The sequence below is a fragment of the Bos indicus x Bos taurus genome, chromosome 10 (assembly GCF_003369695.1).
Source record: "Bos indicus x Bos taurus breed Angus x Brahman F1 hybrid chromosome 10, Bos_hybrid_MaternalHap_v2.0, whole genome shotgun sequence".
NCBI lineage: Eukaryota > Metazoa > Chordata > Mammalia > Artiodactyla > Bovidae > Bos > Bos indicus x Bos taurus.
Genome location: NC_040085.1, coordinates 96,368,389 through 96,391,287, shown reverse-complemented (window position 1 = coordinate 96,391,287; position 22,899 = coordinate 96,368,389). Strand labels below are relative to the sequence as shown.

Sequence of the window (22,899 nt, the reverse complement as noted above, 5' to 3'; positions counted from 1 at the left end):
CCAAATATTCAACATAATAATAATGAAATTTATAATGTGGAGGGTAGTTCCAGAATACTCATCACCACAGAGAATGACTGCAAAAATTTGCTAACGTTCAAATGATTCCACTGTTAAATTATCCTTCTGTCTTACAATAACTCCTAAAAGGTCAAGCTTCAGTTTTATAGCTGACTGATGGACTATCACTAATAAAAATTTGTTAACATACAGTTATTTTGAAAAAATCATATTTTCTACCAAAAATACACCTAAATTAATGAAATAGCTGAAAGATTACTTTCATTTTAAATATTAACTTTTCCTTTAAAGGGAAATTGAAAACTTTGCCCATTTCTCTGTCCCTGGAGTTGATTGACTCAATACCCTACAACAATAAATATATTTTCAATGCACTTTTCTGACACAATTATTTTTTCATAAAAATGCATAAAACAAGCATTCAGCTTTAGTATTATATCCCACTGGAGTTTTACAAGATCTCTTTAGGTCATGAGAATAAACAATATTCAAAGTAACTTTGAAGACAAATTCCCTCTATTAAAATGTCCCTGCCTCTGAGTATCTTCAAATACAGTTGGCCCTTGAACAAAGAGGGGGCTGGGGACACAAAGCCCCCTTGCAGTTGAAAATCGAGAATAACTTATAGTATAACTTACAGTGTGCCCTCTACTCGCAAATCCAATCAACCACAGATTGTGTAGTACGTAGTATTTACTACTGAAAAATATCTGCATGTAAGTGGACCCATGCAGTTCAAATCCATGTTGTTCGAGAATGAACTGTATTGTTGATAGGAGGGTAGAGGTCAGTTAAAATGTCCTCGTCCTAAGGAAGCAGGGAGAAGGTATGTGTGTGCTTTTTGAGTTCAGTGGTAAAACCTGGGTTTAGGAACCCCAACTCTGCTTCAGATTGATTTGCTTGCTCAGCTTCTCCTTGTGCTTCAGTGGCTGGAAAGAAGGAAGTGGTGCATAGACCTGGTCATCAACAATGAGTCATCTCTGAGTTTAAATCTCCTTCTTAGCAATGGTGCCAGTGTGAGCACACGTATTTCAGAGACAGGAAGGGCAGCTCTGCCAACTCAAAGGGCTGATAGTTTAGAAAATTTAGGTGGCATTGTAGAGACAATGAGTTGAATATGAGAGGGCCACAACAACTTTCAGTTAAAAGCAGCTGCCTTATTTCTTAAGAAATTTTCTTGGGGAGAAGTGAAGGTCTGCTGAGGGCAATGGTGGAGAATTCAGCCTCAGGGCTGAAAAGGCCTATCATCTCTTCTAACTGTTGGGCACAAAATAGAAACTATAGTAAGAATTTAAGGATACAATCTTTTCAATGGGCCTTTATTTGATGAGATTCAATGAACACACCTTTCCAGAATGGGAAAGACAATGAAGGACAGAAATGGTATGGACCTAACAGAAGCAGAAGAGTTTAAGAAGAGGTGACAAGAATATACAGAAGAACCGTACATAAAAGGTCTAATGACCCAGATAAGCACAATGGTGTGGTCACTTATGTAGAGCCAGACATCCAGGAGTGTGAAGTCAAGTGGACCTTATGAAACACTGCTTCTAATAAAGCTAGTGGAGGTGATGGAATTCCAGTTGAGCTATTTCAAATCCTAAAAGATGATGCTGTTAAGTGCTGCACTCAGTATCCCAGCAAATTAGGAAAACTCAGCAGTGGTCACAGGACTGGAAAAGGACAATTTTCATTCAATCCCAAAAAAGGGCAATGCCAAAGAATGTTCAAACTACTGCACAATTGCACTCATTTGACATGCTAGCAAGATAATGGTCAAAATCCTTCAAGCTAGGCTTCAATATTATGTGAACCAAGAACTTAGAAAAGTTAGAGGAACCAGAGAGCAAACTGCTAACATCCATTGGATAATAGAAAAAGAAAGATAATTACAGAAAAACATCTATTTCTGCTTCACTGACTATGCTAAAGCCTTTGACTTGTGGATCACAACAAACTGGAAAATTCTGAAAGAGATGGGAATACCAAACCACCTTACCTGTCCCCTGAGAAACCTGTATACAGGAATCAACAGAACCAGACATGGAACAATGGACTGGTTCCAAATTGGGAAAGGAATATATCAAGGCTATATACTATCACTTTGCTTTTTTAACTTATATGCAGAATACATCAGGTTAAATGCCAGGCTGGATGAAGCAGAAGCTGGAATCAAGATTTCTGGGACAAATATCAATAACCTCAGATATGCAGATGACACCACCCTTATGGCAGAAAGTGAAGAGGAATTAAAGAGCCTCTTGATGAAGGTGAAAGAGGAGAGTAAAAATGCTGGCTTAAAACTCAACATTCAGAAAATGAAGATCATGGCATCCAGTTCTATCACTTCACGGCAAATAGATGGGGAAAAATGGAAACAGTGACAGACTTTATTTTCTTGGACTCCAAAATCACTGTGGATGGTGACTGCAGCCATGAACTAAAAGATGTTTTCTCCTTGGAAGAAAAGCTATAACCAACCTAGATAGCATATTAAAAAGCAGAAACATCACTTTGCCAACAAAAGTCCATATAGTCAAAGCTATGGTTTTCTAGTAGTCATGTATGGATGTGAGAGTTGGACCATAAAAAAGGTTGAGCACCGAGGAATTGATGCTTTTGAACTGTGATGTTGGAGAAGACTCTTGAGAGTGTCTTGGACAGCAAGGAGATCAAACCAGTCAATCCTAAAGGAAATCAATCCTAAATTCATTGGAAGAATTGTTGCTGAAGCTGAAGCTCCAATACTTTGGCCACCTGATGTGAAAAGCTGACTCATTGGAAAGACCCTGGTCCTGGGAAAGACTGAAGGCAGGAGAAGGGGGCGACAGACGATGAAATGGTTGGATGGCATCACCGACTCAATGGACACGAGTTTGAGCAAATTCCCAGAGATGGTGAGAGACAGGGAAGTCCAGTGTGCTGCAGTTCATGGGGTAACAAAGAGTTGGACATGACTTATAGCCTGAACAACAACATCAGAAAGAGCCAAAGGGCAAAAAGAAAAGTAAAAACCTCTTCAAAATTATCACTTAGAATTAAACACCTCATGTCAACTTGTATAAGACAGATAATAGATTTTCTTTTTCCTTACTCACATATGCAACACCAAGGAATGGCTTTAGTCTCGTTTTTCAAGACTCCTACTTCTACTGGCAGGGGAAAAGTAATGTTTAAATGCAGACAGGAAGTAGCAGGAATATACTTTAGGCTTAGCTTTCTTTAATATCATTCATTCTCTTCATATAAGCTCTGGCTAAGTTATGGTCCTTTTACAAACGTCTAAAGGAACATTTAGACATACACTAACATACCCTAACATACCCAAGGGTAGTGTTCCTACCCTTCAGGATGAAAACTACTGAACTCTGACAACTAAGATGCTATGTGACCTTGTTAAGAGTTTTTGATATCTGGTAAATTTGATGATGACAGAATTATGAAGTGTTCTTTACCTAATGTGGTGTAAAAAATGATTAAATACTTTGCTCCCTGAATAAAATTTTAAAAATTAACTAGTATGATTTTTAAATGATTATGAACTAGAAAACTTTTATGCATTGCTTTTTTAAATACGGAATTACCAATACGATGGAAGAAGCTTAAATCACTCAAATTTGAAGTGACCTCACTTTTATTGAGGAATCCATAGTGGACTCTGTTGAAATCTAATGTTCACTATCAATAGAGGACCTATTATTAGATAATAACCACTATTTGAAGGAATGTGAAGATACTGCTCCATATTTTAAAATAATTTATGCCAAAAATGCAGTAATCCACTCTAAATAGTTAAAGGGCCAACAAAGTTGTCATAATTTTAGGGAATTAGAGAAGCAAACATTAAAAATGAATGACTTTCATTTTAATATAAGACAAGAGATACTCTTATGAATGAGGCTGTATTCTACTCTTGAAACAATCATATATACTCACAGGTAAGGAAAAATGACAGCTTTCAGCTTGTGTTGCATCTTTATGTACAGATATAAAATGGTAGATAGGGTAAATTTTTAAATGCTAAGCAAATCAACTGCTTTATAATAAAGTTGGAGAGACTGAGAAACTAGTTGGTATTAACAAAAAGGGAAATTCTATGATTTAACAACATTATTTGCCTACCTCTAATCAAAAGAATAAAGCCATTTAAACTTCATCCCAAACTTTATCATAACATCCACAACAATAAATCCTCAAGTCTTTAGTGCCTCCTCAAAAAGGAGAGGGTTAGGGGATTGGAATCAAGATGATGAAGTGGGATATGGAACACGTATTTTACCACAGATACATCAAGAATACACCTACCGAACACTAGCAGACCTCAAACATCTGAAAGGACAAGAAAGACCTCTACAATAATCAAGTAGAAAAAAAGAAAAAGGAAGTGGAACAGGTTCTGTCCCTCTGGAAGGCAGTTCTGATGGTAAATAGAGGTTCCCACATCCTGGGAAGTCCCCTCACTTCACTGCTGCTGCTGTTAATTCGCTTCAGTCGTGTCTGACTCTGTGTGACCCCATGGACAGCGGCCCACCAGGCTCCTCTGTCCCTGGGATTCTCCAGGCACGAATACTGGAGTGGGTTGCCATGTCCTTCTCCAATGCATGCATGCATGCTAAGTCGCTTCAGTCGTCTCCGACTCTGTGCCACCCCATGGACAGCAGCCCACCAGGCTCCTCTGTCCAAGGGATTCTCCAGGCAAGAATACTGGAGTGGGTTGCCATTTCCTTCTCCATCACTTCACTGGCAGGGAGATTAGCTGGGACAGAAGAGAAACTTCAGAGGTTCCAACAACTGGTTCGTGGCAGGACACAGGGAGACCTATACACATAGTCTGTGCGACTGCCCTGTGCACCCCAACTTGAGACACACATATGCTGGTACAGCTAGGGACTGCGTGCTGGAACACCAGGTTTAGAAGATAGAGCTATGGAGAGGGCTGCTGTTGGTGGAATGGAGACAGCCTGAGTGGGCTGGACTGTGGGAAGCAGCAACTAGGAGTCTTCAGGGAAGAACCCTGGGCTGCCATAAAAGTGTAGTGCCATTGTCAAATGGCACACAAAGGCGGAGTGTGGCTTCCATTCTAGCCTTTTCCCCACCTCTGGCTATTGCCCCCATGGACTCTATGACAGGCTCCCACACAGGCAGGCCTGCACAGCCTGGCCCTTGCCCCAGTCCCCTCCCATTTGGGCAGGCTCTGGTGCTCCAGCCACCACCTTGGTGGTTCTGGGAGCAGATGCCAGTGGTTGTCCATGCACAGAGGTGAGACTGAAATCACAGCTGAGATCCAGGGGTTGTGCAACTTAGGAAGCAGAGCTGAAATCTTCCCTTGTGGCTGCACAAACTGCAGATTTACAACTCCACTGTCAGCTTTGTAAATTCAGCATCCGTGGAACACTTTAACAAACAACTTGTGCTCCCGTGGCTGGGTCGCATCTGCACACAGCAGTTGTGGGTTTTGTAGGTGTGTACAACAGGGGCTGGGTCAGGCCAGGGTGTGAGCTGCCTCAATAGCACTCACAGCCGGTACAGGTGCTTGACTACTACAGTTCTGGGGTCTTACTCCTGTGGATCTGTGCTGGTGGTCTTGTGAAAAACGAAATGTGAAAGGCACTGGGGCTGATTGCCAGCATCCCTATGTTGGGGCCAAAAGCAGCACCAACTGCAACGTACTTTATGAGCCCACACAATGGGTAGAAAGTGACACAACAGAGTATAGTCTTAGGTGAACAGGCCCGGCAGAAGAATACTCAGTGACTTCTCTCCCAATGGGACCATGCCAATCCCGCTAACCTCACAGTGCATAACAAACACAGCTCAAAATGGAGCTGGGGGCTTCCACTCCAATAATTAGGGAGCAGACCCTGTCCTGGATAGGGCTGCTGCTGCTGCTGCTGCTAAGTTGCTTCAGTCTTGTCCGACTCTGTGCAACTCCATAGACAGCAGCTCATCAGGCTCCTCTGTCCCTGGGATTCTCCTCCAGGCAAGAACACTGGAGCAGGTTGCCATTTCCTTCTCCAATGCATGAAAGTGAAAAGTGAAAGGCAAGTCGCTCAGCCGTGTCCGACTCTTTGCGACCCCACGGACTGCAGCCTTCCAGGCTCCTCCATCCATGGGATTTTCCAGGCAAGAGTACTGGAGTGGGGTGCCATCGCCTTCTCTGCTGGACAGGGCAGTGATAACCAAAGAGCAAAGAGGAGGCCCACTCAATACCCAGTGCAGGATCCAATCACATAGCATCAGTCACACCTCCTATCAAGGGGATGATGGCCAGCATACACTGAGGAAAAAGGTGACAGGTATGCATACTGCAAATGGCCCTCACAGCAAAAATATTAAACCCATGCAAGCTACACAGGAGCATTCCCACAGAAAAATAGCCCTCAAGGACCACAATAGATAACTGTTTCTCCTAGACTCGTGCCTGCTTGCTCAGTTGTATCCAACCCTTTGTGACCGACCCCATGGACGATAGCCCACCAGGCTCCTCTGTCCATACCATTTTCCAGGCAAGAATACTGGAGTGGGTTGCCAGCAAAGAAATATAAGTAAAATGAAGAAACTGAAAAACCACTTCCAATTAAAAAACTGAGAGAATTCTCCTGAAAGAACAAACAATGAAAGAGATCTATTTGGTCTAATAGTCACTGAATTCAACAAGGAGACAATGAGAATATTGAAGGAATTAAGAAAGGCTATCAACAGAAATGCAGATTACTATAAAAAGGAATTAGAAACCATAAGGAAGAGGCAAGAGAAATTAAAGAATTCATGTGAAGAAACAAGAGCTGAACCAAAGACTATGAAAAGCAGATTTAATAATGCAGAAGAATGAATAAGTGATATAGATGATAGAATAATTGAAATCACCCAATCAAGAGAGCAGACAGAAACACAAATTAAAAAAAAATATGAAAGCAACATAAGCAACCTATGGGATAATATAAAGAATGCCAATCTATGCCTAATAGGGATCTCAGAGAGAAAAGAAAGAGAAGAAAGTATTGCAAATGTATTTAAAGATATTATAGCTGGAAACTTCTGAAACCTAAAGCAGGAAATAGATATCCAGATATAGGAAGCACAGACACACCTACACCAAGACATAATAAAAATGGCAAATTTCAAGGAAAAATAGGACACATATCAATGAGCAGATATTTGGGACAAAAATCAATAAGGCAACAGAGACCCTAAATGATACAACAGAACACCTAGACTTATTAAGGACACTGTAGCTAAAAGAAGGAGAATATGCATTCTTTTCAAGTGCACTTGGAACATGCTCTAGGACTGACCACATTCTTGGGCACAAAACAAGCCTAAACAGAAATTATTTCAATCATCTTTTCTGACCGCAATGGCATGAAACTAGATATCAGCCATAGAAAAAGAAATGAGAAAAAAACAGAAACAATTACTTGGTGACTAAACAACATGCTAGCAAAACAAAAACAAACAAACAAATGGATCAATGATGAAATCAAAGAAGAAATTTAAAAATATTTTGAGGAAAATAACAACAAAAATACAGCCATTCAAAACCTATGGCATGCAGCAAAAGCTATTCTTAGAGGAAAGTTCACAGGCCTTCTTTAAGAAAAATATCAAAAAACAACCTAATGCACCACCTAAAAGAATTAGAAAAAGAACAAACAAAACCTACATTTAGCAGAAGGAAGGAGATAACAAAGATCAGAGAGGAGATAAATAAAATAGACATTTAAAAAAATACAAAAAAAAAAATCAATAAAACCAAGAGTTTGTTCTTTGAAAGGGTAAACAGAATTTACAAACCTCTGGCCAGGCTTATAGGGAAGACAGATGACCCAAATGAAATAAGAAATGAAAGAGGAGAAATAACAAGATACTGCAGAGCAAGAAAAAACAAACCAAGAGAATGTTATGAAAAATTATAAGCTGACAATCTTAAAGATTGGACAATCTCAAAGAAATGAACAACCTTTGAGAAACATATAGCCCACTGAAACTGAATCAAGAAGAAATAGATAACTTGAACGGACCAGTCACTAGAAATGGAATCAAGTCAGTAATAAAAAAAAAAAAAAATCACTAAGTGCAAAAACCCATGATCAGAAGGCTTCAATGGAGAATTCTACCAAACATACAAAGAACTTATGCCAATACTTCTCAAACTCTTCGAAAAGACTGAAGTGGAAGAAACACTCCTGAAGACATTCTGTAACACCACTGTCACCAAAGACATTACCACAAAAGAAAACTACAAGCTAATATCTTCGGTGAATATAGACAGAAACATTTTCAACAAAATATTAGCAAACTGAATCTGAAAGCACATAAAAAAGGCCATAAACCACAACCAAGTTGGATTCATCCCAGGTTCACAAGGATGGTTCAACACATGCAAATTAATCAATGTGATACTCTACACCAACAAAAGGACAAAACCCATATGATCATCTCAATAGATGCAGAAAAAGCATTTGATAAAATTCAATATTCATTTATGATAAAAATTCTTATGAAAATGTGTATAGAGTGAATATATCTCATCATAGTAAAAGCTGTTTATGGCAAATCCATAGCCAATATAATACTCAAAGCCGAAAGCCTTCTTACCAAAATCTAGAACAAGACAAGGATGCCGCTTTCACCACTTCTCTTCAAAAACTATTGGCAGTCTTTAAGCACAGCAATCAGACAAAAAAAAAAAAAAAAAAATGTGTTCAAATTCATAGAGAAGAGGTAAAATTGTCATTATATGCAGATGACATGGTAAAATATATACAAAGAAAACCCTGAAGACTCTACTCAAAAATTACTAGAACTGATATACTAATTCAGCAACACAGCAGGATAAAAGATTGACATAAGGAAAATGGTTGCATTTCTTTACACTAACAATGAAATACCAAAAAGGGAATGTAAGCAATCTCTTTTAAAATCACACCAAAAAAAACCCACTAAAACTTAGGAATAAATCTCACCAAAGAGGTGAAAGACTTACATGCTCAAAATTCAAAACATTAATAACAGAAAATGAAACATGATTCAAAGAAATGAAAAGATATCCCGTGCTCTTGGGTGGGAAGAATTAATATTTTTTAAGTGGTCATATTACTGATTCAATGTGATCCCTATTAAATTACCCATGATATTTTTTCACAGAAATAGAACAAATAATACTAAAATTTATATGGAACCACAAAAGACCCAGAATTGCCAGAGCAATCCTTAGGAAAAAGAACAAAGCTGGAGGCATAACCCTCCCAGACTCCAGACAATACTAAAAGGCTACAGTAGTCAAAATAGCATGCTATTTATTGGCACAGAAACTGACATACAGATAATGGAACAGAATACAGAGCCAAGAAATAGACCCACACACCTATGGGCAATTAATCTTCAACAAGGAGGCACGAACATACAACGAGGAAAAGACATTCTCTTTAGCAAGTGGTGCTGGCAAAGTTTAACAGTCGCACGTAAATCAGTGAAGTCAGAACACACTCTCCCACCCTACACAAAAATCAACTCAAAATGGCTTAAAAACCTAAATATAAGACAAGACACCATAAAATTCCTAGAAGAGAATATAGGCAAAACATTCTCTGACATAAATTGTACCAATGTTTTCTTAAGCCAGTGCCCCAAGGCAATGGAAATAAAAGCAAAAACAAACCAAAGGGAGCTAATCAAACTTACAAGCTTTTGAACAGCAAAGGAAATGAAGTGAAGTGAAAGTCACTCAGTCGTGTCTGACTCTTGGCGACTCCATGGACTATACAGTCCATGGAATTCTCCAGGCCAGAATACTGGAATGGGTAGCCTTTTCCTTCTCCAGGGAATCTTCCCAAACCAGGGATTGAACCCAGGTCTTCCACATTGCAGGTGGATTCTTTACCGGCTGAGCCACAAGGAAAGCCTATAGCAGAGGAAACTATAAACAAAACAGCCTACAGAATCAGAGAAAATATTTGCAAATGACACAACTGACAAGGTCTTTGGCTCCAAAACATACAAACAACTAATACGACTTAATAAAAAAAACCACAACCCAATCCAAAAATGGGCACAAGAGCTAAACAGACATTTCTCCAAAGAAGACATACAGATGGCCATTAGGCACATGAAAAGATGCTCAACATTGCTAATTATTAGAGAAATTCAAACTAAAACTACAAGTAGGTACCACTTCACACCAGTCAGAATGGCCATCATTAAGAAGTCTACAAATAGCAAATGCTGGAGAGGGTGTAGGGAAAAGGAACTCTCATACACTATTGCTGGGAGTGTAAGTTGGTTCAGCCACTATGGAGTAGAATTGCCATATGATCTAGCAGTCCCACTCCTGGGCATATATATTTTCAAAACTACAATTTGAAAAGATACATGTATCCTTATGTACAGAACAGCACTATCTACAATAGCTTAGACATGGAAACAACCTAAATGTCCATCAGCAGATGAAAGGATAAAGAAGATGTGGTATATATAAACAATGGAGTACTACTCAGCCATAAAGAGAATGAAATAATGCCATTTGCAGCAACAAGGATGGGCCTAGAGATTATCATACTGAAGTAAGTCAGAAAGAGAAAGACAAGTGCCATATAATACCGCTTATATGTGAAATCTGAAATACGACTGAAATCAACATATCTACAAAAGAAAAACAGACTCACAGACATACAGAATACACTTGTGGGTGTCAAAGAGGGTGGGATAGGGGAGGAAGGATTAGGAGTTTGGGATTAGCAGAGGCAAACTATTGCACACAGGATGGATAAGCAATAAGGTCCTACTGCATAGCACAGGGAACTATACGATATTCAATATCCTGTGACAAATTATAACAAGACAATATAATATGTGTGCATGCATCACTGAGTCACCTTGTTGTACGGAAGAAATTAACACAACATTGTAAAACAACTACACTTGAGTAAAATTCTTTTAAAAAGAGGAAGGATAGAAGAATAAGGAAAAAGACAAATAATGACAACCTCAGTGGTTTTCTCTTGAAGGGTAATGAGGACTTTGTCTATTAGGCAGCTCTATAATCTTGTGTTTTTAAAATAAGACCCATGGAAAGGGAAGAGATCTTTGTTTTGTCAGCTCTAATATTAGTTAGGTCTTGACTCATTTGATCTATCACAACGGAATTCTTGTTCAGGCATTTTAACATATAAAACCCCTTGTTTTAATATTTTGATAATCATCTTTACATAGCATTGTAAACACAACCTAAAATTTATTTTAAAATCTTTCCATGATTGTCTTGGATTTACAACTTACATTTCAGCCAAGGAGAAGTTATTTTTTGATAAGACCATTTGTTTCTTTCTTAGAAATATTATGGAAACTCTCTTCCCTCATGGTTTAACAATACATTTCTGCCAAGAAGCATGGCAGAAATGAGCTTTTCTTAATGTCCTTGGCTCCCCAAAGTAATTCATGATATAAATTGTTATTTAAAATTTTTAAATGACAATTTCATTTTGAGTTTTTAACCAATGAAATGTGAATATTTAAGAAGATTCTATGAAATAATTCATTACTTTCATTAGCTTTACGAAGAAAACATGCACTGCTAATTTCTTTACGTCTACACTTTTGAAATGGGAAAGCTTTGCAGGCGTTAGCATTCAGATCAACTGTATATTACATGCTTCAAAGTGAAATAATCACATAGGGTATAAATTCTATCAAAATTTCATAAACACAAGAACAAGAAAATTGAAATACAAAAGAACACAAGGAATCTCAGTGCTTCAGAGATGATGTGCAAGACGGTTCAGGGCTGACCCTGTGCTCTCCCAGGGCTGCTGTGACTTGTCCTTCTTTTTCACAGTTTATCAAAGACCAGAGAAACATGGAGCAATGACTCATGAGAAACGTGACAATGTACATTTTATCTAAACATGCATTGCAAAAGTGCAGGGGCGAATAGGCTGGAAGAAGAAAGAAAAAAAAAAAAGAATAAAAGAGCCTGAAATTAAAAGCAAGTCATATCTGACTTAGGCAATTCCAATGCAAAGAACTGGTATTTAAATTTCATGTGATCAAAGGCAAAAAAAAAAAAGAAAAGATGTCTGACAAAAATAAAACACAGTTCATCTAAATGAAACTCACCTTTTATACAAACTCTGAGAAAACCTCTTTTAGGAAACTAAATTTATCAGCCACTCTCTGTACAGTTTCTAGGTAACCTCAATGCTTAGGCTCCTGATCCCCAGGAAATTTACATGGGCTATAACCAACTACCCAGAAGCACCCCCAGACCACTGCTTTGTGGCCTGAGTCTGTGTGAATTTGCTTGGCCAGTGGATAAAGACTATGCCACTGTATACAGTTTTGCAAATAGATTAGTCAAATAGCACTCAATTTTTCTATATGAAGTAAACAACTTCTCATCAAGTTAATTAAGAAACTGTTCTTAAGAGGGAAATGGAATGGAGCTCCTTAGATTAAGGACAGAGGGACTGAAGTTTACAGCAGGAGCTCAGAGAGCAGCAGGGAAGATAGTGTGAATTTCCCTGCATGGAATACTTTTGTGTCCATATATATCAAGTGGCTTAGAACATATTCTCTAAAAACAAAGTAAGATTACAAGTGAAACTTAAGCAAGGAAGTAGTTTAAGGCATGAAATAAAAGATTTGTGCTTTCAGATGAGACTTTGCAGGAGCTGCTCTTGAGATGTTAGGGACGGAGAAAAAAATCAAGGAAAGATAAAAGTATTACAAGAGCCAGGCAAGGTTAACCTCAAACTTGGCTCTGATCCATGGCAAATGAAGCGGTTTGTACAAACCCTGAGTCATACCTGATTCAAGAATAAAAGAGTGGATGTCTTGCCAAAAACCAATGCCAAAGAAGTTGTTTCTAAGAAGCATAAGGGGAAAAACTCTGCAATCACCAGTTCTGTGTGTATAAATAGCGTCATTCATGTCCCTTGTGGGCTTGTTATGGGCCCTCCAAAAATACACCCATGCACATTTTATTTCCCAAAGCATTATACTATATAATAAAATGCCATCTTTTGAGGAAAAAGAAAGGGATCCAAGAGTAATCATAAAGGACCATATCAATTGTAATAAAAATTACTAAAATTCATAAAACTGTATTTTCTTTTACAAGCAAAGAATGCTAAATTATATTTTCCACAAATGGTCATCTTGTTACAACTGGTAACCCTAAAATGAGCCCCCAGATTTTATTTTCACAGCTAGCTGTTCAGTACTGCCAAGTGGGAGAAGAATGTTCCTACTCTGTATATGTCATGGACACTCAGTCCTTCCAGCTAGTTCTCGCTCTTTGAACAATCTTCTTAAGCAGCTGCTACAAGGGTACACACTGCCCTGGCCATGCTTCAAAGGTCCTCACTTTGAGAGCCTGCTTCTCTCGTGCCAACCTGGGGTGGACACAGTGGAGGCGTTGGGCAGAGATGCCTGGCTTGAGGCATTCTGGGCATTTCCTGCCTATGGGGCTCCCAGTGCTAGCTCACATCCTTCTGTAGGCAGAAACCAAACCAGCACCAGGATGATGCTCTTTGCTGTAACCCAGCTGAAGAAGCAGATAAGGAATGAGGAGAACCCAAGTCACTAAAACTGGAGCATCTGGGGCAGACATTTCAAAGTTCACATCACATGGCAGTAAATTTTAGACAATTTGATAGCCTTCCATTTTCTTACATCTAAAGTAAATGGTACACACCGGTCCTGGCCAGGTGAGTAAGGGACAAGGAACATGTCTGAGCCTGCTCAGTGTCCCAGCAGAGTGGCATGCCACGACAGGCAGCAAACCTCACTCTAAAGCTCCATAAGATCTGGCCTCCCACTCCCAGCCCTGTGTCTCTTTCCCAATTCACTCTGGACACTCCTGACCCAGCGGCCTTGTGTCCACATACCAAGTCCCTCCCTGGCCTCACTTTCTTCATACAAACCTCTTCCTCTCCCTGGAATGCCCTTCCTCTCTGACACTTTGCCTGGCTACCACCCTTTCCCATCTCAGTTTCAAAGTCAAATTTCCAGGGATTTCTTTCTCTGAATAGATCCCATTCCTCTCCCTTAGTGCCCACATCTGATCAGAAGTCTTAGTCCCTCACATACTTGTCAAAAACGTAATTAACAATCATTTGTTAATTATTAAAAAAGGTGTTAATTATTAAAAAAAAAAAAGTGGTCACCTATAAGCTCCATGAAAGGAAGTACAGAGACAGTTTGTCCTTTTTTTTGCTCTATTTCTAGTTACTAGGTGAGCACTGTAATTGAGATAATAAAAAAGAAATATTCACTAAAGTGATAAACACTATTTAATTGAAAAAGTGTTATTCTTCAACTGTTTGATACATTTCAAGATAGTTTTCATGGCCCACATTTTATAGATGAGGAAAGTACATTCCAGAGAAGAGGATTTCATTTAAGTTCACCTGGCAAATTGGAAATGGCAGAATCCAGACGTAAAGAAATTCTTGACCTTGAAGCTGAAGCTCTAAGATCAAATTTGCTCATCTCAAAAAGCAAATCCAGCAGCACTCTCTCCTCAATGGAGCTTCATGATGCAAATTAAGATGAAAACTGTGAACCCACGTACCTACCGTCAATTAACCTTTGACAAAGGAGGTAAGGATATACACTGGGAAAACGTGTCTTCAGCAAGTGGTGTTGGGAAAGATGGACAGCCCCGTGTAAATCAATTAAATTAGAACATACGCTTATACCATACACAAAAATCAACACAGAATCGTTTAAAGACCTAAATAGAAGACACGACACCATAAAGCTCCTAGAAGAGGACATAGGCAAATGTTCTCTGACATAAATCATACCAGTTTTCTTAGGGCAGTCTCTCAAGGCAGTAGAAATAAAAACAAAAACAAATGGGACCTAGTCAAACTTATAAGCTTTTGCAGAACAAACAAAACCATAGACAGAATGAAAAGATAACCTACAGCATGGAAGAAAATATTTGCAAACAATGCCACCAACAAGGGGTTAATTTCCCAAAGTATACAAACAGCTTGTACAACTCAACAACAATAAAAAACAATTCAAAAATGGGCACAGGAGCTACATAGACATTTCTCCAAAGACATACAGATGGCCATTGGATACATTAAAAGATGCTCAACATTACTAATTGTTAGAGAAATGCAAATCAAAACCACAATGAGGTAATCGCCTCACACCATTCAGAACGACCCCATCACTGAAAAGTCTACAAATGACAAGTGCTGGAGAGTGTGTGAGGAAAAGGGAGCCCTCCTACACTATTGGTGGGAGCGTAAATTGGTGCAGCCACTGTGGAAAACAATACAGAGACTCCTCAAAAAACTAAAACTAGAATTACCATATGATCCGGCAATCCCACTCTTGGGCATATATCCAGATGAAACTATAACTCAGAAAGAAACACGCACCCTTTGTTCATATGAGCACTATTCACAATAGCTAAGACATGAAAACAACCTAAATGTCCACTGACAGATGAATGGACCAAGAAGATGTGGTATATATACCTGATGAAATACCACTCAGCCATTAAAAAGAAGGAAATAATGCTGTTTGCAGCAACATGGATGAAACTAGAGATTATCATATTAAGTGAGAAAGAGAAATACCATAGGGTATCACTTATATGTGGAATCTAAAATAAGACACAAATGAACCTATCTATGAAACAGAAGCATGGACATAGAGAACAGGCTTGTGGTGGCCAAGGGGGAAGGGTTTGGAAGAGGGGTGGAGAGGGAGGCTGGGGTTAGAAGACATGAGCTTATAGAGAGTGGATAAACAACAAGGTCCCACTGTACAGCACCGGGAACTATATTCAATATCCTATGATAAACCATAATGGAAAAGAATATTAAAAAATAATATATATATACACACACACATGTATAACTGAATCACTTTGCTATACAGCAGTAATTAACAACACTGCAAAACAACTATATTTCATTTAAATTAAAAAAGGATGAAAACTGTTGATGTTCTCTTCCAGTAGAAAATTGACTTATATATGCTGCCTTTCTGCTGCTGGGAAATCAAATATTTTACCATGACTTTACACATAGATGGAATGGACTAAGTGCCTTCGTGAGTATTCATAAAAGAGACGGACAGTGAAAAGACACTTACCATAATCCCAGTGAGCAAACAGACTCCCTTCCCACAATATGTGTTAGGCACCATGTCACCATAACCGATGGAGAGAAAAGTTATTGATATCAGCCACATTGCTCCAAGGAAGTTGCTAGTCACATCCTGTTGATCATGGTACCTGAAAAATAGCAAACAAAGCCAGTCCTTTATAATTAGTCTAGAGGAGGGCCGCCAAGGGCAGTTTGACTTAATCCAGTGAATTTACTAAGTAGCTTCTACAAAATGCTCTATTTAGAGGTTTTCACAGCTCACTATTATAAGTAAAATTGGGGTTCTACCTAAGCAATATGAAAGACATCAGGATTTCTTCAACTTTAAAAATAATTTGAAAGGGAAGCTGTAAAATATGAAAATAGCTTTTATCACTGGTGTTAGTTGACTAATGCACATTTATCTCTGAGTCCTGTTCTTTGCTCACAAAAATGCCCTCCTTCCTTGATGTTCACTGATGTGCCCAGTGTGTAGGACGATGTGCGGGTGCCCAATCTCCTTCCTCGCCTCTGTATCAGGAGAAGCCGTGGTGTCCCCTTTGCTATCTGATTCCCTAGTGGGCCAATGGTGACCCTTCAAAATCAGTTCAGTCAGGAGCCTCTTCTGTTTTTCTCCCAGCCCCTCCTGGGGGCTCCCTCCCACAGGACTAGACTGTAATTGTCCTGTACTGGTCGTCCTCCTTGAAGATGGGAAAAATATCTTTGATTGCACAGTCCACACCCAGAACTAAAGCTTAATGTAAGTCATTGCCTCATGAGTTACACACACAGAGTTTGTATTCAAAAGGAGAGATATGTAGGTTATCCTAGAAGGTGTCAAGTTTTTCTATCGAGGAGGAAGGTTTTTATATCAGAAAGAGATATCCTACAATGTTTTTCTTGAATTACCAGTGTTAAACAGTAACCCGGGCCCCTTGTGGGGCACTACCATCCTTCACGCATACAAGCGTGAGGCCATGCCAGTTGTCACCCGAGAGGAACTTGCCCTGGATGTGTGCTCTGCACAGTCGTGGGCAGGGTGGCCCTCACGCAGGGTTGCAGTCACGGGCATTCCGTACTCTTCACTCTACTTGTGTTAAGGACCACCCTTTCTTCCCAGCTCCCAGAGCCCACTAGGAACAGCTTCCCCTTCCTTGTTTCTTGGTCTCTGAAGCATGCTGATAACCCCCAAGCTGGCATTCACTCAGTTCTGCCTTTTAGCTCAACCATCTGTGTCGTCAGAGCTGTGGAGACAAGAAGCCTCCCCATGACCTGAGCCCCAGGATTGATACCATACACAACCTACATTGCGCCATTACATCCTCTGAGATTTCTTTTTTCTGTTCTTTATCTCATGCCAAGGCTTCTGCCATAACCCAAAGTGCAGAAAGGTTAGAGAGTATAAGCTTTCCCCTGTAGTGCTGTCCCTTTGACAGTGGAGACAGTGGGTCTTATCTCTGTCTTCGGACACAGAATGGCCTATGCTTATCACTTTTACACTCTTTTGTTTGCTTCCAAACAAGAGAGAAGCTAAGAAATGGTATTTCCTGTTACACTGGCTAGGAAAGAGAAAGCCCTGGCTGGAGTGAGTAGAAACCCAGAGCAAGGAGGCATGATGGCATCGCCGTATCTTCTGAAAGAAAAGGGAAGGGCAGGTATGCAGCAGCCAGCCCTGCTGAGCAGCATGCTGCGAGTCTCTGGTGGCAGGAGAACAGCAGCCTCACCGCTCAGCTCCAGGAAACGGCCATCGTGACTCAGAGGCAGAGTCCCCTCTTCCCAGGATGGCTGAGTGGAGAGGCTGTCTCTGCCAAAAGGGAGGTCAAGATGTAGTCCTCATATTAGACAGATAGATAGACAGATACACATGCTCAGTCACGCTTGACACTTTGCGACCTTATGGACTGTAGTCCACCAGACTCCTCTGTCCATGGGATTTCTCAGGCAAGAATACTGGAGTGGGTTGCCATTTCCTTTTCTAGCGGATCTTCCCCAACCAGGGATCGGACCCATGTCTCCTGCATCTCCTGCACTGCAGGCAGATTCTTTACCTTTTGAGCCACCAGGAAGCCTTACTCCTCATATTACTCAATCACTAAAAAAACAAATGAAATAATGCCATTTGCAGTGACCTGGGTGGGCCTAGAGATTGTCAAACTAAGTAAAGTAAGTCTGACAGAGAAAGACAAATATCATATGATATTGCTTATAGGTGGAATCGAAAAAAAAAATGAAACAAATGCACTTATTTACAAAACAGAAACAGACACAAAAAACAAACTCATGGTTATGAAAGAGGAGGGGAGGGGAGGGGTAATTTAGGAGTTTGGGATTAACAGATACATACTACCATAAATAAAACTGATAAATAATAAGGCCTACCATAAATAGCATTGATAAAGAACATACATAGTAGGGAACTATAATAATCTATAATGGGAAAGAATCTGGGAAAAAAAACATAGATATGTATAACTGAATCACTTTGGTATACACTTGAAATAATACAACACTGTAAGTCAACTATACTTCAATTTTTTTTTTTTTAAAGATGTATTCCTAACTTTCAAGGGAGATAGATGAGTGCGCTTCCTCTGAGAACCTCTGATAAATAACACGCACATAAAAGCAGAATGATGTGACACGTGTGAGAGCTCAGCTACGCGTGGGCTACCAGGCTCTGTGGGCTGCTTGGGGAGGCTGCGATGCCTGTGTGATGGGGGTGCCATGGGAGAATGTAGTTTCTATTTCAAAAAGGACCCTCAGAAGCACTCTTTGGATTATAATCCACTCACAATATTGAGGCTCTCTATGAACAGTCCTCATCAAGCAATTGCCTGAAACAGAGAATACATTACCTCGGCATGAGTGTGGGCTACACAGGAGAGGGGAGGCAAAAGCTTCACATCCTATTCAATTTTCAGCTGTGACACAAAGTTCCTTCCTAACAAAGCACGATTTACATAAAGATCCGATACATTTAGGAGCTGATGGCCCTGACTCCTTGATGCAGATGAAATATTTGCTGAGGCCTCACTATGTGTTCAGCACTGAACTTGCATTTTCTCTATTTACAATCTTTGGCTGAGACAGCTATGGTCTTTACCCATAATCAACAAAGTGTTCTCAGTCGCTAGCCACGAAGAAAACGTGACCACGTCTGAGTGATATCCTCAAGTTTTTGCTACATCATGAGTGACTAGCACATACCTGCCTACTTGCCAGGCACATGCTGTTCCTCTGGTAGAGTGACTACAAAGAGGAAGTTTGAGATTTTGTACTATAAACAAAGGTCTTTAAGGGGCCTTCACTGCTGGGGTGCACAGGTCAGTCTCCTCAGCTTGGGCAAAGGTGTGAAAATCTTTGTCATCTGTTCTTCCTGAAGCGCTTTGATTTGGTTTTCAAAGTATAGAGCACTTAATGACTTTGAAAGTTACAATGAAAGTTAGTTGCCTACATTTAATAAATACACACGTCTAAAATATACAAATTTCTCCCATCCTTATTCAATTCTTCACCATCCTTAAGTATTAAGCCATTATATCATTTAATCAGTATTAGTTATATGCCGGGCTGCAGCCCATGTGGTCGCAAAGAGTCGGACACGACTGAGCGACTTCACTTTCACTTTTCACTTTCATGCATTGGAGAAGGAAATGGCAACCCACTCTGGTGTTCTTGCCTGGAGAATCCCAGGGACAGGGGAGCCTGGTGGGCTGCCGTCTATGGGGTTGCACAGAGTTGGACATGACTGAAGCGACTTAGCAGCAGCAGCAGTTATATGCTATGCAAGTCTATTGGGTCAGACACTGTATTGCTATATGAAGGGTCTAATTAGAAACAGACAACTTTCTAGGAGTTGGCATTTAAATGGCTTGGGGTTCAAGGGTAAATTACCTTTTTTTTTCTTATTAACTAATTAACAAGCCTTAAAGATAACTTAGAATGGAAAAATAATATTTCATACTAATGTTTAAGTGACATTTCAGACATACTTATGACTAGTCAACAAGAGGAAGGTAATTAGGGACCACATTAGCTACTATTAGAACAATCAAAGTTTCTTTCTTGGAAACTCAGAAACAAATATTAAGACTTATCAACAGGATGACATTGCCTAGAACACTTCCAGGTTTTGAATAAATGCAGAGTGACACCATTGTGAATGATTAATATACACAATTTAAATAGTTAAACATTTTCAAAATATTTCCTACAGTTTTTCACTTCAATAACTTACTTAGATAATTCCAACCTTCTCCACAAGGAGAACTATTCTGGGAAAGACCTGAAAAAATAATTCATGGGGCAAATTTCAAATTCTAATCAATATGAATGCTTGTTTAATTAAGACATATTAAAGAAGATTAAAATTAGTGTAAGGAATTTATGATGATCTCAAACTTTTAAAATAAGGGCTCTAGGGTTTAGGGAAAGGACTTCGTGAACTGTTTTACAGAACTGCATGCTGCAAAGACTTAAAGCTTGTGAGATCAGCTTTAAGGTTTTAAAAGAAGAAAATGTTTATTTTCTTAGTTTCCATTCATTTCTTCATTCACTCTTGGCTGTGGATCTATCACTATTTTTGAAATCACAAATATGACAGTTTTCCATTAGATTTGCTATAGTTCACCAGGGTGATCTTTCCAAGGGCATTACTGAATTTTTCCCTCTGAATGAGATGGTCTCTACCCAGAACTCCTGCCCCGCCCACAGCACCTTTCCATAAGCAACAGGAGCTCTGGCTATAGTAAGGGCGGGCAGTTATGCCATCCCCTCCCCAGCTCCTTCTCTACAGGTACATTTTCTTCTGCTTAACAAAACCCTCCCCCACCTTCCTAGCCCTGATTTGTACTTTGAGAATCTGGTCATAATTCCTCTATTCCAGGTTCCACATAGTAATTTTAGCACGGTACTCTGGGTTGGACCACAGAGTACCGTGTCCATTCTCTGTATACCAGGAGCCTCTTACAGGTATCTCTCATGCCATTAATGTCAACGTGGCCCAGAAGGCATATAACATATGCTCAGCTTAATAAACAGGCCCCAAGAATCTAAATTATAAAGAATTTGAGGACAAAGATTATGCTTTACTCATTGTTTTATCTTCACTTAAAAGAATATAGTGAGAAATTGGTATTTACTGAATTAACAAATATGACAAATATGAAACATTTTTTCTCAAACTGACTTGTCCTTAGCCACATGTTAGGCCTTCAGGATCACATATATAGAGATACGAAAAGGGGATAGAAATGAGTCTTTCCCTTCAATCAGTATGAATCAGACTTATCAGTTATGTTTCAAGATCTGTATGCAACTTATAAGTTAGTTTTACACATGTAAAAAATAATTCAACAATGGAGATTTACAGCTTATAAACTATGTTCATTAACCCTTTTCTATTAAACATACTATTAATACTATGGAATGCAAAAATACCTTAATTGTCAGCTCTGACCTCAAATGTCAGCCTCAGTTAAATGGTGAGAAGCATTATGGAGATTTACATTCATGTGATCAACCTGCCATCAATTCTTTCTCCTGAATCCACCATTCTCTCCTGAAATAACACTAAAATGATAGTAGGGCAATTGAAAAAGATATAAACCCATAAGAACAAAAGGAAGAGAGAAATCAGAGAATACAAATTATCATATTTTTACACAAACAAAAGTACATGGGGAATTCTGCTTCCAGCTAAGATGGAACAACAAAGGACTGAATTTACACTGCTTCCTAAAACAACTACAAAACCAGAAAAAATATTTGAAAGAATAGTTACCACAACATAATCTAGTAACAAAGAACAGTGACTCCTGTGAGGTGGTAAACAACTGAAGTGAGTTGTAAAAGGGCCCCAGCTTCACGCCTCAGGAAAGGCTTCAGAATGTCACTCAGGGATGGAGATCAGCAGAGCCCAGAGGTCTTTCCAAATTGAGGACAGAACTGGGAATACACAGAGACCATGAGTTTACAGGGCCAAGAACCAGAGAGGAAACATTTGCACAGAGACAGATCCAGAGAACTGTAGAGAGGTCTCCTTGATTATTCAGCCAACTACTTACTGATCAGTATGTGCAGATAAAACTGTAAGGTTCGAGAAGTGAAAATACTGTATGTAAGGTGGTACAGTATCACTTGAAGGTAAACTGTAGTAAGCGACAGAATATCAGGTGAAGATAAGACTGTGATAATTTAGTTATAGTATACCTAAGTGTATAGGTATGCTATAAATCCTAAAAGAAAAATCAAAAATAATATATCAAAGAGTAATGAGTTATAACCTAGTAAAAGATATAAGATAGAATGAAAAAAAGATAAGCAATCCAAAATGAGGCAGAAATGGAAAAAAGGAGCAAAGAACAGATGGGACAAATAGAAAACAAGTAGCCAGAGTACATATTTACCCAAGCATATCTGTAACCACATTAAATATAAATGGCCTAAATACTCACAATTTAAAGGCATAGCTTATTATACAATCCATGGAAAGTTTACAACTTGGAGAAACCATGCAATGAGTGGGTAAGGTCCAAAGTTGAAAACAGGAGAAATTATGATGTCTGAGTATATGGAATAATAGATGCCCAGGTGCCTGCCCCTGCATGGTACTGCCAGACAGCTAACAGGAGACAGAGTTTTGTTCTCTGAGGAAAGACTGGAGATTCTGAGCCAGGGCCCAGCTAAGGTTAGGAAAGATGTTTGGATCTGAAAACATGGTAGTTAAATTCAAGTTTTGAAGCTGAACAACATTCCTAACTTCCTT

At 39.3% G+C, this 22,899-nt stretch overlaps 1 protein-coding gene across 3 annotated transcripts in view; it reads right to left on the bottom strand.

The window, feature by feature from the left end:
* Positions 1–22,899, bottom strand: part of KCNN2 (potassium calcium-activated channel subfamily N member 2) — a 515,917-nt gene that overhangs the window by 24,835 nt on the left and 468,183 nt on the right. For all 3 annotated transcript variants that reach the window (XM_027552617.1, XM_027552615.1, XM_027552616.1), the window contains one exon: positions 16,141–16,282. In XM_027552617.1, coding sequence (XP_027408418.1) covers positions 16,141–16,282 — 142 coding nt within the window. The remainder of the gene's footprint in view (positions 1–16,140; positions 16,283–22,899) is intronic.